The 17,956-nt window shown below is 48.1% G+C and overlaps 1 protein-coding gene across 1 annotated transcript in view; it reads right to left on the reverse strand.

The window, feature by feature from the left end:
- The window catches only part of PDE4A (phosphodiesterase 4A), a 593,319-nt gene that overhangs the window by 516,316 nt on the left and 59,047 nt on the right, over positions 1-17,956 (reverse strand). The window contains exon 2 of the mRNA XM_060252691.1: positions 12,312-12,544. Within this exon, the coding sequence (XP_060108674.1) occupies positions 12,312-12,544 (233 nt within the window). The remainder of the gene's footprint in view (positions 1-12,311; positions 12,545-17,956) is intronic.

A 17,956-nucleotide genomic window follows, 5' to 3' on the forward strand; every position in this document is an offset into this window, starting at 1 on the left:
CCCCTCCAGTCCAACACTCTGTGTCACATAAGAACATAAGAGAAGCCATGTTGGATCAGGCCAATGGCCCCTCCAGTCCAACACTCTGTGTCACAGAAGAACATAAGAGAAGCCATGTTGGATCAGACCAGTGGCCCCTCCAGTCCAACACTCTGTGTCACATAAGAACATAAGAGAAGCCATGTTGGATCAGGCCAATGGCCCATCCAGTCCAACACTCTGTGTCACAGAAGAACACAAGAGAAGCCATGTTGGATCAGGCCAATGGCCCATCCAGGCCAACACTCTGTGTCACATAAGAGCATAAGAGAAGCCCTGTTGGATCAGGCCAATGGCCCCTCCAGTCCAACACTCTGTGTCACATAAGAGCATAAGAGAAGCCATGTTGGATCAGGCCAATGGCCCATCCAGTCCAACACTCTGTGTCACATAAGAACATAAGAGAAGCCCTGTTGGATCAGGCCAATGGCCCATCCAGGCCAACACTCTGTGTCACATAAGAGCATAAGAGAAGCCATGTTGGATCAGGCCAATGGCCCATCCAGTCCAACACTCTGTGTCACATAAGAGCATAAGAGAAGCCCTGTTGGATCAGGCCAATGGCCCATCCAGTCCAACACTCTGTGTCACATAAGAGCATAAGAGAAGCCCTGTTGGATCAGGCCAATGGCCCATCCAGTCCAACACTCTGTGTCACATAAGAGCATAAGAGAAGCCCTGTTGGATCAGGCCAATGGCCCATCCAGTCCAACACTGTGTCACATAATAATAATAATAATATAATAATAAATTTTATTTCTACCCCGCCCTCCCCGCAAAGCGGCTCAGGGCGGCTAACAGCAAGTAATATATTAACATAAGTAGTAAAACATTAGATTAACAATTAAAATTACACATATAAAAACCCGTTAATTCAGTTAAAATACTTAATTTTACATTACATTATATATATATCTGGCAGTAATAGCTGTTCTAGCGCTGATTCTGCCAGTTTAAATGGTGTTAGAGATGGCGGTTCTTCGTTCATTGCAACTCAGCAGTCCGTATCATTATAGGCGTGTCTAAAAAGGGCAGTCTTGCAGGCCCTGCGGAACTGGTCGAGGTTCCGCAGGGCCCGCACCTCCTCCGGGAGCTGGTTCCACAGTGCAGGTGCCGCAACTGAAAAGGCTCGTGCTCTGGTGATTTGGAGTTTGGCCTCTCTCGGCCCAGGGATGGTCATTTTGTTTTTACTTGCTGACCTCAGTGCCCTCTGGGGTTCATACGGGGAGAGACGGTCCCTTAGGTAGGCAGGTCCTCGGCCATATAGGGCTTTAAAGGTAATAACCAACACTTTGTACTGGACTCGGTAGATAACTGGCAGCCAGTGCAGTCCGCGCAGCCCCGGCTGTATGTGCTCCCATTTCGGGAGCCCCAGTAACAGCCTGGCCGCCGCATTCTGCACTAGCTGCAGCTTCCGAGTCCGGCACAGAGGTAGCCCCAAGTAGAGGGCATTACAGTAGTCCAATCTTGAGGTGACCGTTGCATGGATCACTGTTGCGAGGTCGCGGCGTTCCAGGAAGGGGGCCAACTGCCTTGCCCGCTTCAGATGGAAGAATGCTGACTTGGCAGTGGCTGCTATCTGGGCCTCCATTGATAATGAAGGCTCCAGTAAAACACCCAAACTCTTTACCTGGCGCACTGGTTCCAATGGTGCGCCGTCGAAGGTTGGGAGAGCTATTTCCCCTCCCTGGGCGCCGCGACCCACGCAAAGGACCTCTTAAGAGCATAAGAGCATAAGAGCATAAGAGAAGCCCTGTTGGATCAGGCCAGTGGCCCATCCAGTCCAACATTCTGTGTCACACAGTGGCAAAAAAACGCAAACCCAAGTGCCATCAGGAGGTTCACAACTGGGACTAGAAGTCCTTCCACTTTGCCCCCCCCTCCCCAAGCACCAAGAATACAGAGCATCACTGCCCTGACAATTCCAACAATACACTGTGGCTCATAGCCACTGATGGACCTCTGCTCCATATGCTTATCCCGTCCCCTCTTGAAGCTGGCTATGCTTGTAGCCACTGCCACCTCCTGTGGCAGTGAATTCCACATGTTAATCACCCTTTGGGTGAAGAAGGACTTCCTTTTATCCGTTCTAACCCGACTGCTCAGCAATTGGCTAAGAACGTGTGACTAGCCCACGGTCACCCAGCAACTCTCCATAGCAGAGGCGGGGATTCCAACCTGGGTCGCTCAGATCCTAGCCCGTCGTTCTAACCTCTATGCTACATTACCAACATCATCGCCATCATTCTGATGGATCGTCACAGTCAGATCTTTGACTGGCAGATGACGTTCTGCCGTTTACGATCCAGCTAAATTCTTGGGAATTGCAGATGTCTCTTTACAAGACACTTGCTGCTCCAAGCGACGCAATCTCCTGGAGCTTTGTAACATCTCTCTTTTATACCAGGAAGCCCTGGAGATGTAGTACCAACGCACATCAAGCTTTTAGGAAAACCCTGTGGGAACGGTCTCTTACAGCCCAAGACAAAACACACTTAAACGTCAATTAATAAATATTGATCTATGAAAGAAAGAAGCAAACTGGGTTTATCACACACCAAACCCACCCTCCCCTTAAATTCACTAGCACTTTATTCCCATAAATAAAACATCATCTCAGTTTTATCACAAGTTACCAAGCTCTAAGTGACAGATTCCAACAGCAGCTATGATGGCCTGGGGAGGTACAGATAGATTTAAATGGGGGAGCCCCGTAGAGACCCTTTAGAGCAGGGGTGTCAAACATATGGCCTGGGGGCTGGATCAGGCCCCTGGAGGGTTCCTATCAGGCCCACGAGCAAGTCTGCTTCCTTCTCCCCCTCTCTTGCTTCCTTCTGCATCACCGCACGGATGTCAAACTTATGGCCCAGGGGCCGAACCAGGCCCTTGGAGAGCTCCTATCAGGCCCCTGAGCAAATGACTGTCATCTGCTTCCTTCTGCATAACAGTTTGCTTTGCAAGGTTTGCTCAATCGCACAGGAGCTGCAGAGCAAACCCCCTATTTTCTCTATTGGCTGAGGCTCCTCTCTTGGGGAGGAAAGGGGGAGAGGGAGAGCTTGCTTTGCCAGGCTCTCTCAATCGCACAGCAGAGCTACTGAGCCAAGCCTCTCTTCCTTCTATTGGCTGAGGCTCCTCCCCCTCCTAGCCCCCTGGGGAAGGAAGGAAAGAGCCAGAGCTTCCTTTGCCCAGTTCCCTGGACACCGTGGGAGAAATATAAAGAAAGCACCTTTTAAGACCAACAAGTGCTAACGTTTTAAGCATGCTGTATTTTAAGGTTTAAAAACAAAAAACAAATCTATAATTGTGTTTGTCTGTGTCCTTTATAAAGTTTATACCTCTGCTACCTAATCTTAAACAGGTACGCACACGGCCTGGCTTGACAAAGCCCAGCCAACAAGGTCTCATTTATGTCAGATCCGGCCCGCGTAACAAATGCGTTTGACACCCTTGCACTAGGGAGAACAAAACAAGCACAGAGCAGGAGGGGGGGGGGCGGGAATGAAGGAACGAGTGAGGAAAATAAGAACACGGATGAGTCTGGAGAGCTCCATTTCTAACAAAGGGAGCTCTGATTCGCTAAAGCTCATACCCAGCAAATCTGGTTGGTGTCTATGGTGCTGTTTGTGGACTCAACTCTAGAGCTCAAAGTACCCTCTTTTTTCTGACCGACCGGGCAGCAACTATGACTGACTAGGATACTTGTCTGTCATTTGCACAAGTCCCCTTGCAACACCCGGAGTAGGGGTGGCCAAACTGGCTTAACATAAAAGACATAAAAGAAGAAAGTCAGATGTCTGAGAGCTGCAAACACGAACATCAGATGTTTGAAAGGGGGGAGGGAGGGAGGGAAGGAAGGAAGGAGGGAGGGAGAGAGGGAGGGAGAGAGAAGAGGAGGGAGGGAGGGAGGAATGGAGTGAAGGAGGAGGGAGGGAGAGGTGGAAAGAAAGCAACTTTAATTTTAAATGCATTCTCCAAGCCAGTAGCTGATGGTGGGGGGGTGGGACTTGGAGAGCCACATAAAATGTGTGAAAGAGCCACTTGCGGCTCCCGAGCTGTAGTTTTTCCATCCCAGACCCAGAGAAACTATTCCACCTGAAGGGGGACTGGGCTTTTCCCTTCTGTCAATCTCCTCACATATTTTGCCCTTTGCCCCAAATATAAACACCATGCAAACGTAGCAATCACAACACGAACACTACCAATGCATCTATTTGCATAGGAACAACAGATTCTGGGTAAGGATCTGCTTTTTTTTGTCAGGGCTTGCTCATTCATTCATTCATTGCCCTGAGCTGGATCTTGTCAGGTCCCAGAAGCTAAGCAGGGTCAACTCTGGCAAGTGCTTGGATGTGAGGCCTCCAAGGAATACCAGGGCTGGGATGCAGAGGTAGGCAATAGCAGGCCACCTCTCTGAACACCCAAGCCCCAGTAAGGGGCGCCATCAGTCAACCACAACTTCTTGGAATGCATGCAAATACACACAAATATTTCTCCCCCCCCCAAAAAAAAAATCAAATTCATTTATACCCCCAAGACAGCATTTCCCATTTGCAGGGTCACGACCCGGTACCAGGCCCATGGAAGCCTTAATACTGGGTCACCAGGGGGGCCCAACAGCCCCCTCCCCCTCCCCTCTCTATTTATCTTTGGCGCTGCATGCTGCGCCACACTCCAGCTCCTACCCCCCAAGCCACCACCACCTGTAGCATTCAGAGAGTGCTACAGACACTGCACACTGGCCAGAAGCCCTCCCCCATCCTTCTCTAATGTTCAGAAACATCAGCGAGGGCGAGGAAAGCTCCTGGCCGCACACAGTGTCCGTAGTGCTCCCTGATCCTCCTCCAACTGGAGGAGGATCAGGGAGCAATACTGAGACTGCGCACTGGCCAGAAGCCCTCCCCCGTCCCTCTCTGATGTTCAGAAACATCAGAGAGGGCAGGGAAAGCTCCTGGCTAGCATGCAAGATGATCAGCCTGGAGGACGCTCAGGGAGAGATACTGAGACTGCACGCTAGCCAGAAGCCTTCCCCCATTCCTCTCTGATGTTCGGAAACATCAGAGAGGGCAGAGAAAGTTCCTGGCTGGCACGCAGGATGATCCGCCCAGAGGACGCTCAGGGAGAGATACTGAGACTGCGTACTAGCCAGAAACCCTCCCCCATCCTTCTCTGATGTTTGGAAACACCAGAGAGGGTAGGGAAAGCTCCTGACCGGTGCATAGTCTCTGTATCGCTCCCTGAGTATCCTCGGCCTGACCACAGGGAGAAAACCACAGGGAGGGGAAAAGTTTGGGAAATCCCTAAGACATTTATTAGTCACTGAGTTCTACCTTGAGAAACTCAGGGCAGCTCACAAGTAAATAAAACAACAGCTAGGGGGGGAAATGCACACAAAAGATCACAATATAAAATCATAATTAGGACTGCTGATAACCAAAGAACTAAATTCATCTAACACAATCCTAAAAAAATTGTCTTCGACTGCCTCCTAAAGTATTAATCAAGTCTTGCTTCTGGATCTCTCATTTTTCGTACCTCACCTGCATGGCGTTTAGAATCCCTCTATCCAACACCAAAGTATTATGTTTTGCAGCACACAGGGAAAAGTTTCAAATGTGCTTATTAATTTTGCTCTTAAAGCTCCTCTGAAATGTTGCTGTAAGTAAGTAAGTAAGTAAGTAAAATTTTATTTATATCCCGCCCTCCCCCGCCACGCAGGCTCAGGGCGGCTAACAACAGCAAAACAACAGTACGTTTAACAAAACATTAAATTAACCCCAAACCGATTAATACATTAGTTAAAGCAGTTACTAAATCTAAAAACATTAAGTTAGATCTGACAGTACCGTTATTAGTCGACGCTATGCCTGTCAGTTTGTGAATGATGGCGGATCTCCAGACTGGACCGTTTTGATGTTTCTCTGTGGACTTGGTCAGCCGTTCATGAATGCCTGTTTGAAAAGGGTGGTCTTGCAGGCCCTGCGGAACTGATCAAGGTTCCGCAGGGCCCGCACCTCCTCTGGGAGTTGATTCCACAAGGAAGGGGCCGCGGTAGAGAAGGCCCGTGCATAGGTAGTCCGAAGTTTAACTTCTTTTGGCCCAGGGGTGGTCAATCTGTTTTTACCTACTGACCTCAGTGCTCTCTGGGGCTCATACGGGGAGAGACGGTCCCTCAGGTAGGTCGGTCCTCGGCCATATAGGGCTTTAAAGGTAATCACCAGCACTTTGTACTGGACCCGGTATACAATCGGCAGCCAGTGCAGTTCGCGCAGCCCCTCTAGAAAGCACTAATGCTTCGTTACCGCCTGGGTCAACCCAGAGATGGAACTGTCTGAAACAGATCTTGACCAAGGATATACCAGGAAATTAGGTCAGTGTTTCCCATTTGCAGGGTCGCACCCCGGTACTGGGCCATGCAAACCTCAATACCGGGTCGCCAGGGGCAACCCATTGCCCCTGCCCCCCTCCCTTCTTTATCTTTGGTGCCGCGCTCCAGCCCCTGCCCCCCATGCCAATGCCAACACTGACTGTAGCACTCTCTATCGTCCTCCAGGCAGAGGACGCTCAGAGAGCAGTACAGAGACTGTGCACTGGCCAGAAACCCTCCCCCATCCTTCTCTGATGTTTCCGAACATCAGAGAGGGCAAGGAAAGCTCCTGGCCAGCGTGCAGTCTCTGTAGTGCTCTCTGAGTGTCCTCCACCCGGACCATGGGGAAAAAACCGGGCCACAGAGGGGAAAAGTTTGGGAAACCCTGGATTAGGTCCATCTGAGCTTCTTATGATATGTTTTTACTGGATCTTTCTGTACACAAAAATTATATTATAGTAATATCAGCATTATCAGATTTCCAGTCTCCTATGAAAGAATAGGCAGAAAGAGTCCTCTATGACCAGGGGCCCACAGGAGTGGAGCTCCAGAACATCTACAGTTAGGATTTTTGGCCCCAATGTGCATTACTTTGCATTTGGCCACATTGAACCTCATTTGCCATGTGGACGCCCACTCACCCAGCCTCGACAGATTCCTTTGGAGTGCCTCACAATCCTCTCTGGTTCTCACCACCCCCAACAATTTAGTGTCATCCGCAAACTTAGCCAATTCACTGCTTGCTCCCAACTCCAAATCTTTAATGAACAAGTTAAAAAGCATCAGGCCCAGTACTGAGCCCTGCGGCACCCCACTGCTTACCATCCTTCACTGCGAAAATTGCCCATTTATACTCACTCTCTGTTTCCTATTAATTAGCCAATTTTTGATCCACAAGAGGACTTGTCCTTTTGAACGTATGAAGCTGCCTTATACTGAATCAGACCCTGGGTCCATCAAAGTCAGTATTGTCTACTCAGACTGGCAGCGGCTCTCCGGGGTCTCAAGCTGAGGTTTTTCACACCTATTTGCCTGGACCCTTTTTTGGAGATGCCAGGGATTGAACCTGGGACCTTCTGCTTCCCAAGCAGATGCTCTACCACTGAGCCGCCGTCCCTCCCCATGACTCTTGAGCTTACTCTTTTATTGTGCCTCCCAGCTCTGCCCCCGCTTGGAATTGTAGACGCAGCCTCATAAATCGCCATTTTCTAATACGACGCACGATGTAATTTCTGCCGCAGTCCCAACTCCGCCCACCTTCCAGCCAGAGCTCGTTCATAAATTATCGCCGATCACATGAACGCAAACGCTGGGCCTAGAGTAACAATGCTTTAGCACATCGATAAAACCCTGGGTTCTAGAGCAGCAACGCTTTAGCGTATCGATAAAACACCGGCGCAAAAACGATCTTTCTGGCCACTCGGCTGGTGGCTTGGCTTCGTAGCACAACAGTCGTTCTTCATATCTCTGCAAAACTCTACACATATCGTTCAGTATTTAACACCCCAATGCTAGGGTTGCCAGCCTCTTGATGGGGTCCGGAGAGCTCCCAGAATTACAACTGATTTCTAGGCAACAAATAGGGTTGCCAAGCCCCCAGTCCGGGTGGGGCTTCCCCTGCCCAGGAGGTTCCCAATGTGGGCCTGCAGGGGGGAACCTCCCCCTACATTGTCAGCGTGATGACGTCACCCAGACATGATGTCACCGCACTGGTGACGGTGTGCAGCAGCCACTCTAGGCAGTTCCGGGAAAACTCTACGGTTTTCCCGGACACTCTAGCCATTTGGGAGGGGAAACTCTATGGTACAATAGGTGCCATAGAGTTTTCCCCCTCCCAAATGGCTAGAGTGTCCGGGAAAACCGTAGAGTTTTCCCGTAAATGCCTAGAGCGGCTGCGCATGGTGTCGCCGGTGCGATGACCTCACTTCCAGGTTACCTCATTGCATCATGCACGTGTGAAAGTCTCCCCCACTCCAGGACACAGGGGCCTTGGCAACCCTAGCGACAAGAGATCAGTTCTCTTGGAGGACAGGGCTGCTTGGGAAGGTGAACTCTGGGGCAGTATGCCCTCCTGGGGTTTCTCTCTACCCCAAACCCATCTTTTCCTGGACTCCGCCCACAAATCTCCAGCATTTCGTAACCCAGAGCTGGCAACCATATCATGGAAAGCTTTGTGGCAGTGTAGGGCTTTCTTTGTAGCAGGAACTCCTTTGCATATTAGGCCACGGCCCACGCCAATCCTCCTAGAGCAGGGGTGGCCAAATTTGCTTAACGTAAGGGTCACGTAGAATAAACATCAGATGTTTGAGAGCCTCGAGACCAGTGTTCCCTCTAAGCTGAGTGAGTGTGAGCTAGCTCACAGTTCTTTAGCCTCTGGCTCGCTCATTTTTGTCTCAGCTCAGGAAAGGTGGCCTCAGTGCAAACCAATTTATGCAGTGGCCCACAATCTAATTGCCAGTAGCTCACAAAGTTGGTTTTTTGCTCACAAGACTCCACAGCTTAGAGGGAACACTACTCAAGACATGAACGTCAGATGTTCGAGAGCCTCGAGACATGAATGTCAGATGTTCAAGAGCCACAAGGAAGGAAGGCAAATAGATGGGGGTGGGGAGGAGAAGTGGAAAGAAAGCAACTTTAAAGGCATCCTCCAAGTCACTGGCCAGCTTGGAGAAGTGATTTAAACAGAGGAATGCCTTCTCTGAGCTGACTGATGGGGCTGTAGGGGCTTTGAGGGCCACACACTATGTGTGAAAGAGACACACGTGGCTCCCGAGCCGCAGTTCAGCCACCCCTGTCCTAGAGCTTACAGGGCTCTTCTTTACAAGGAAAGCCAAGGTCCCCTGTGCAAGCACCAGTCGTTTCTGGAATGACGTTGCTTTCACAACGTTTTCACGGCAGACTTTTTATGGGGTGGTTTGCCCTTGCCTTCCCCAGTCATCTACACTTTCCCCCCAGCAAACTGGGGACTCCTTTGACCAACCTCGGAAAGATGGAAGGCTGAGTCAACCTTGGGCTGGCTACCTGAATCCAGCTTCCACTGGAATCGAACTCAAGTCGTGAGCAGAAAATTCAGATCACAGTACTGCAGTACTGCTGCTTTACCACTCTGCTCCATGGGGCCACTTTACCACTCAAACCACCCCATAAAAAGTCTGCCGTGAAAACGTTGTGAAAGCAACGTCATTCCAGAAACGACTGGTGCTTGCACAGGGGACTATCTTCACCTTTACATGATAGAAGGTCGCTTGAGAGTTCATAAACACTTGCAAAGTGCATCAGAATGCCGCGGCCCGGCTGCTATTGGGCCTCCCAAGATGGAGACACATTCGGCCGGGTCTTCGGACTCTGCACTGGCTTCCAGTGATGTACCGAGTTTGGTACAAGGTGCTGGTCATTACCTTTAAAGCCCTATATGGCCTGGGACCTGCCTACCTGAAGGACCGTCTCTCCCCACACGTTCCCCAGAGAGTACTGAGATCGGGAACCCAAAATCTTCTCATTATCCCTGGGCCAAAAGAAGCCCGCCTAAAATCCACTAGGGACAGGGCCTTCTCTGTTATGGCCCCTACATGGTGGAATCAGCTGCCGGAGGAGGTGAGGGCCCTGCGGGACCTTGTTCAGTTCCGCAGGGCCTGTAAGACAACCCTCTTCTGGCTAGCCTACACCTAGCTGAGATGAGAAACTAAATGTAGCTTTGCCAGACTCCTGTTATACATATTTTTGGAATGTTTAATGGTTTTAAGGTTTTAACTGTTTTAAATGTTTTAATTGTTTATATATTTAAATACTTGTTTAATTTTATGTATGACTATTTGTTGGGAGCCGCCCTGAGCCACTTGTGGGAAGGGCGGGATATAAATCATAAATAAATAAAAATAAATAAATAAAAATCATCACGCCTCCAATCTCAATCTAAGCAAGCCTTCTTTTCTGCTCCTTCATTCTTTCTATAACCTGCTTGTGCCGTCCAGCTCCTTAAATACGGCTCTTTCAAGATTCCCTATGAAAAGTGTCTTGTCCATTTTCTCCATGTAAACGCTGAGACTTTGCTGTCCTGCTGGGAATGAGACAGAGGCTTATGGGTCTGTGCTTCTATTTCTTTGAACAATCAACAAGACAATTTTCATATGAAGGAGCGATGCAGTTTGCAAGTATTTGTGAACTCTCAAGGGACTTAATCATAGGAAAGGAAAGGTCCCCTGTGCAAGCACCAGTTGTTTCCGACTCTGGGGTGACGTTGCTTTCACGTTTTCACGTCAGACTTCTTACGGGGTGGTTTGCCACTGCCTGCCCCAGTCCTCTACACTTTCCCCGCAGCAAGCTGGGGACTCATTTGACCCACCTCGGAAGGATAGAAGGCTGAGTCAACCTTGGGCCGGCTACCTGAATCAGCTTTTGCTGGGATCGAACTCAAGTCGTGTGAGCAGAGAGTTCAGATCACAGTACTGTAGTGCTTTATCACTCTGCGCCACAGGGATTCTTTACAAGGCCTACTGTAAATTCCAGGAGGATTGGCTACATCAGGGGGGCATAGCCTAATATGCAAAGGAGTTCCTGCTACAAAAAAAAACCCCTGGGGCCTCAGCAATTATATTTACAAGTCTGAGGACTCGAAACAGGAGGTTGTACCCCCACTCTCCTCTCCTCTTCTAGTCAGCATATGATTATCAGAATTTTGAGCACGATCATCAGCTTCTCTTTTCACATTCCCATCCTGTCCCGTGACATTTATTTATTATTATTTATTACATTCAATTTCTATCCTGCACTCTCCGCAAGCGGACTCAGGGCGGCTAACAACATTTTGCCGCTCCGTTTCTGGTCCAAACACTATCTTGTCAAAAGGCGAATTGATCTTTGGCCAAGCCAATCTTTTTAACTTTTGCAAATCTAGATTTGATTTGTAGCTTCGTCCACCAGTCTAGTATAATCTCTTGCAGGCTAAGTTCATCGTCCGTCTTTAACTAGACTTCAGCCAGAGCTCTTCTTATTAAATATACTACCAGAAGATTATTCCAGACGGATGAAATTGTTTTTATTAGGGTTTGTAGAATCTTTCGGGCTCAAGTACCGTGTTCTACTGGAGAAAGTTTTTCTTCCAGATGTTTCGTTCTCGGCTGCGGAGAACATCCTCAGTGGCGTTGCAGCCGGAGCAGGCGCTCTGACCTTCTTGGCTGCTCAATGCACAGCAGCCAAGAAGGTCAGAGCGCCTGCTCCGGCTGCAACGCCACTGAGGATGTTCTCTGCAGCCGAGAACAAAACGTCTGGAAGAAAAACTTTCTCCAGTAGAACACGGCACTTGAGCCCGAAAGATTCTACAAACCCTAATGATGTTACCAGCTGTGAAAACCTGAAATCTTTGAAATTGTTTTTAGTACACGCCGTGACTGCAGCCAGAATAATATATGCCAAATACTGGAAACCTCAAGAAATACCAAGAAAAGAGGAATTAATATCTAAGCTTTGAGAATTTGCAGAAATAGATACACTATCAGCCACACGGAGAGACGCCAATCTTTGTGAAACTAAGAAAATATGGGAACCACTATATAACCGGTTATGTTGTGATATATAAACTTCCAAAATAAGACAATTAAGGTAATTTATAATAACTTTTGCCATATACAACTATATTCTTGTCTTAGTAGGAGCTTCAAGAGATATTAATGATTATTGTATTGTATTACTAAACGATAAGATCTGTTTGCAGTGAATATTATAAGATCGCTGATACCGATGACGATATGAACTGAGCATTGTATAAGTAGAAACATTGCAAAAAAATTTCAAATTCATGTACCCTTCCCTTCCCCCTTCCCTTCTATTCCCCTCCCCCATTCCATTGCAACTGAAAATTCAATAGATCTATTAAACCATGACATTACGCCGCTCTATTCCTCTGCCCTACCTGTCTGGGTCAGCGTGGGTGATAGAAATTCGGGGAGGGATTCGTAGCGGCAGGGTGGTGGGCCTCTGAACGTTGTCTGGTTCCGGCGAGCGTGCTCTTTCCCCGGGCTTCCACGGTGGGACCAGCAGGCTGGAGGAGAGCCGTCGGCGTGGCCGCCGGAGGTCCGCACCCAACATGTTGCAGGATGTGTACGAGCGGCTCCCCCAACCTGAGTCCACTGTCTCCTTTGGCTTCTGCAAAAGAAGAGAAAAAAGAATTATTCTGTTCCAGAAGGCATGAAAAACATGAATAAGAACATCAGAAGAGCCCTGCTGGAACACAGCAGAGAAGATCCATCTAGTTCAGCCTCCTGTCTGCAGTTCCTCTGCAGAGCCAACAACAGGGCAGAGAGGCTGAGGCCTTCCCCTGAGAAGAACATCAGAAGAGCCCTGCTGCATCAGACCAGGGAGGGTCCATCTAGTCCAGTCTCTTGTCTCACACAGTGGCCAACCAGTTCCCCTGGAGGACCAACAAGAGGGCAGAGAGGCTGAGGCCTTCCCCTGAGAAGAACATCAGAAGAGCCCTGCTGGGTCAGACCAGCGAGGGTCCACCTAGTCCAGCCTCCTGTCTCACACAGTGGCCAACCAGTTTCTCTGGAGGGCCAACAACAGGGCAGAGAGGTCGAGGCCTTCCTCTGAGAAGAACATCAGAAGAGCCCTGCTGGGTCAGACCAGTGAGGGTCCATCTAGTCCAGCCTCCTGTCTCACACAGTGGCCAACCAGTTCCTCTGGAGGGCCAACAACAGGGCAGAGAGGTCGAGGCCTTCCTCTGAGAAGAACATCAGAAGAGCCCTGCTGGGTCAGACCAGCGAAGGTCCATCTAGTCCAGCCTCCTGTCTCACACAGAGGCCAATCAGTTCCTCTGGAGGGCCTCTACCTCAAAAAACAGCCCCTCCAGAGCCCCAGATACCCACGGATCAATTCTCCATTATTTTCTATGGGAATAAATCTCCATAGGGAATAATAGAGTTCCCAGCAGACATTTCCCTCCCCTCCCCCCGCTTTCTGATGACCCTGAAGCGGGGGGAGGGCCTCCAAACCGGGGGATCCCCTGCCCCCACCTGGGGATTGGCAACCCTAGACCAGCAGGGGTCCATCTAGTCCAGCCTCCTGCCTCACACAGTGGCCAACCAGTTCCTCTGGAGGACCAGCAACAGGGCACAGAGTCTGAGACCTTCCCCTGACGTTGCCTCCTGACTCTGGGATTCAGAGGTTTAGTGCCTTTGGAGCTTTCCCTCAATCAGCAAAGCGATTAGCCATCGATAGACTTCTCCATTAATCTACCTAATCCTCTTTTCGATCTATTTATTCCTGTAAACGTCGCTACAACCTCTGGCAACCAATTCCACATTGTAATCACTGAGATATTTCCATGTTTTCGTATTTTATTTATTGCCATTTTTGTATATTTATTTCTTTTATTCCGTTTATATCCCACTCTCCCCGCCAAGGCGGGCTCAAGGCGGCTTACATAGACATGCATACGCATGAGTAGACATAGTGGTGCAACATTAAAACTGTAAGACACAGAGTGATATAAAACATCACGTAGATAAAACTATTTTGGTGCTATGATCTTAAGTTTTCAAATTTATGATTCTCTGAAAAGCAGATCTGAACTTAAGTTGTTCTCTCTGCAGCTTCTGTACAGCAGACTGTAAGGGGTGATTCGTATGTTGCCCAGAACTGCAGTGGCCAGCAGTCTAGTTTACAAATGCCTGGTGGAAGAGTGCCATCTTACAGGCCCTGCAGAACTGTATGAACTCTCGCAGGGCCCCGACCTCTTCCAGCAACTCATTCCACCAGCATGGAGCCACTACAGAGAAGGCTCTGACTCTAGTTGTCATGAGCCTTTTCTCCTTACAGCTGGGGATTAAGAACAGAAGAACAGAAGAGAAGCCATATTGGATCAGGCCAATAGCCCATCCAGTCCAACACTCTGTGTCACATAAGGACATAAGAGAAGCCATGTTGGATCAGGCCAGTGGCCCATCCAGTCCAACACTCTGTGTCACAGAAGAACATAAGAGAAGCCATGTTGGATCAGGCCAGTGGCCCATCCAGTCCAACACTCTGTGTCACAGAAGAACATAAGAGAAGCCATGTTGGATCAGGCCAGTGGCCCCTCCAGTCCAACACTCTGTGTCACATAAGAACATAAGAGAAGCCATGTTGGATCAGGCCAATGGCCCCTCCAGTCCAACACTCTGTGTCACATAAGAACATAAGAGAAGCCCTGTTGGATCAGGCCAGTGTCCCATCCAGTCCAACACTCTGTGTCACATAAGAACATAAGAGAAGCCCTGTTGGATCAGGCCAATGGCCCATCCAGTCCAACACTCTGTGTCACATAAGAACAGAAGAGAAGCCATGTTGGATCAGGCCAATGGCTCATCCAGTCCAACACTCTGTCTTGCGGCTCTCAGACATCTGATGTTCGTGTCTTGTGGCTCTCAGACATAAGAACATAAGAGAAGCCATGTTGGATCAGGCCAATGGCCCATCCAGTCCAACACTCTGTGTCACATAAGAACATAAGAGAAGCCATGTTGGATCTGGCCAATGGCCCCTCCAGTCCAACACTCTGTTTCACATAAGAAACTAAGAGAAGCCACGTTGGATCAGGCCAGTGGCCCATCCAGTCCAACACTCTGTGTCACATAAAAACTGAAGAGAAGCCATGTTGGATCAGGCCAATAACCCATCCAGTCCAACACTCTGTGTCACACAGTGGCCAATATGTGTGTGTGTGTGTGTATGTTTGTATATACACACACATACATATATACACAGACACACACACACACACACACATACATACATATACACACACATATATATACACACACACACAAGTAGATTGTAAGTAGATTTTGCGACCCAGACTGAAGTGCTCTCCGGGGAACATGTGGGGAAAGGCAGTCCCTAAGTTATGCAGTCCCTGGCCATATAGGGCCTTAAAGGTGAGAACCAACACCTGGAAACGAACCCGGTATGCGATAGGCAAAAAAATATATATTATTTTTGCATTTAATCTATTGTTATTCCCTGACTCATTCAGGATAAAGATAAAGGATACAAATGTTCCAAATAACAAAAGATCTTGATTAGTTCCTAGACTAAAAAAAAAATTAATTTCCTCACACTGTTCTTAGGGTTGCCAACTCCAAGTTGGGAAATATCTAGAAATTTTTTTTGGGGGGGAGGCTGATGAGGATGGGGCTTCAGGAGGGGAGCAGAGATGTAAAATTTCCAGAAATTTCTTTCCAGAAAAAAAACAACGGAAATTTTTGGAAAAAATTGAAAAAAAAAAATGCTACATTAGCACTTCTTTTTTCTTTTCCAGATTGAAAGTCATCCTGTTACTTTAGGAGCATAAGATATGACTATGGACAATTTTACTTGGCATGAAATTAACGCACCTAGCATATGAAAAATATAATGTATCCAAACAATTATTGCAAACAGAATTTACTTTTTAAAATAATATTTATTTGCCATTGCAACAAATGGAGCAACCGTCTCCTAAACTGTTTACTATTTTGTGCGGCACAGACAAAAAAAACCTCCACAAAACAATTTTTAAAAATCTAGAAGTGACAATTATTCATATTTCCTCCCCACAGTATTAAATAAAAATAAAAAAAACTTGTTCTCATAAAAACAATTGAAGGGGGGAAATGTATAGAAGGGAGTGTAGATGAAGATGAAGAAGATATTGGATTTATATCCCGCCCTCCACTCCGAAGAGTCTCAGAGCGGCTCACAATCTCCTTTCTCTTCCTCCCCCCCAACAGACACCCTGTGAGGTAGATGAAGAGATTGGATTTATATCCCGCCCTCCACTCCGAAGAGTCTCAGAGCGGCTCACAATCTCCTTTCCCTTCCTCCCCCACAACAGACACCCTGTGAAGTGGGAGGGGCTGGAGGGGGCTCTCACAGCAGCTGCCCTTTCAAGGACAACCTCTGCCAGAGCTATGGCTGACCCAAGGCCATGCCAGCAGGTGCAAGTGGAGGAGTGGGGAATCAAACCCAGTTCTCCCAGATAAGAGTCCACGCACTTCACCACTACACCAAACTGGCTCTTAGTGTAGGACTAAGTTTCAATGAATGGGCATGACCTAGGACTTGCTTGTCCTCAGTGCACAGAAATTGGAATAATGTGATGCCATACGTATTTTTTAGAAATGATTTGGAAAATATTCGAACACCTTGTCTTAAAATATTTTATTCATCATGTTAAAATAAGACTTCCATAATCAATTTTTTTAAATTTTTTTCCATTTTTCCAGTTTTTCGGAAAAAAACCAAAAAAGGCTTCAGGGAAAAAAACGGGGGAAAACTGGGTTTCCCCCCAAATTTTTCTGTTTTTTTCCTGGCCTTCACATCTCTAGAGGGGTGGGGACTCCGATGAAGTAAAATGCCCTAACCCCCCCCCCCGCTTCCAACGCAGTCATTGTCTTCAGGGGAACTGAGCTCCGTCACTAGGAGATTCGTTATCACCTGGAGGTTGTGCGGAGGGAAAGTCATAGAGAATACCGGTAGTTAGCATGGTGATTCTGTATTTGAAAATGTCTTCGTGAAGCCTGAAGAAGCAGGATGTGAAACAAGGTAACACATACGACATTGTTGCACTGGAATAATTTGCTGGCTGCATTTTAAGGCACGGGCTTCTGAATACGGTGGACATCCTCAAAAAGATGCTTCAATTCCTTATCTCCACCTCTATTCCTTCTTATTTGAAAAATAACTGCATTTATTTGCATTGGAACTAGTATAGGCAGGGCTTTTTTTTGTAGCTGGAAACTCCTTTGCTCTTAGATCACACACACCCACCCCCCACCCCCGATGTAGCTAATCCTCCTGGAGCTTAGAGTAGGTCCTGCAAGAAGAGCCCTGTAAGCTCTTGGAGGATTGGCTCCATCAGGGGTGTGTGGCCTAATATACAAAGGAATTCCTGCTACCAAAAAAGCCCTGATTATAGGACTTGGAGGATGGAAGAAAGGACGTTCTGTTTCCTTTTACTATAATTGTGGCTACTGGAATATTTGGAAATATTATTAGGTTTTGCTACAATTTCAAGTATGTCTCTTTTGGAGGCTGGTTATCATGGCCCCATGTTGCAGAGTGGTGAAGCAGCAGTACTGCGATCTGAACTCTCTGCTCACGACCTGAGTTCTATCCTGGCAAAAGCTGGTTCAGGTAGCCAGCCCGAGGTTGACTCAGCCATCCATCCTTCCGAGGTCAGTAAAATGAGTCCCCAGTTTGCCGGGGCGGGGGGGGGGAGCGTAGATGACTGGGGAAGGCAATGGCAAACCACCCTGTAAAAAGTCTGCCGTGAAAACGGTGTGAAAGCAACGTCACCCCAGAGTCGGAAACGACTGGTGCTTGCACAGGGGACCTTGCCTTTCCTATCACGGAAGCCTTTGGCTTGTATCGCCGTCATCACCTGGAGGTTGGCAGCCTTACCTGTTCCTGACGCTCCCTGTAATTCTTCATGGCTGACCCAGAAGGAATATTTAAAGTGATGTCCAAAACAATTTGGAATATCCAAGAACTTGCCACCAAAAGCTTGCAAAGAGGTCCTTTTTTTATTTCTCTTTTCAT

This window comes from Heteronotia binoei, chromosome 13 (assembly GCF_032191835.1).
Source record: "Heteronotia binoei isolate CCM8104 ecotype False Entrance Well chromosome 13, APGP_CSIRO_Hbin_v1, whole genome shotgun sequence".
Lineage (NCBI taxonomy): Eukaryota > Metazoa > Chordata > Lepidosauria > Squamata > Gekkonidae > Heteronotia > Heteronotia binoei.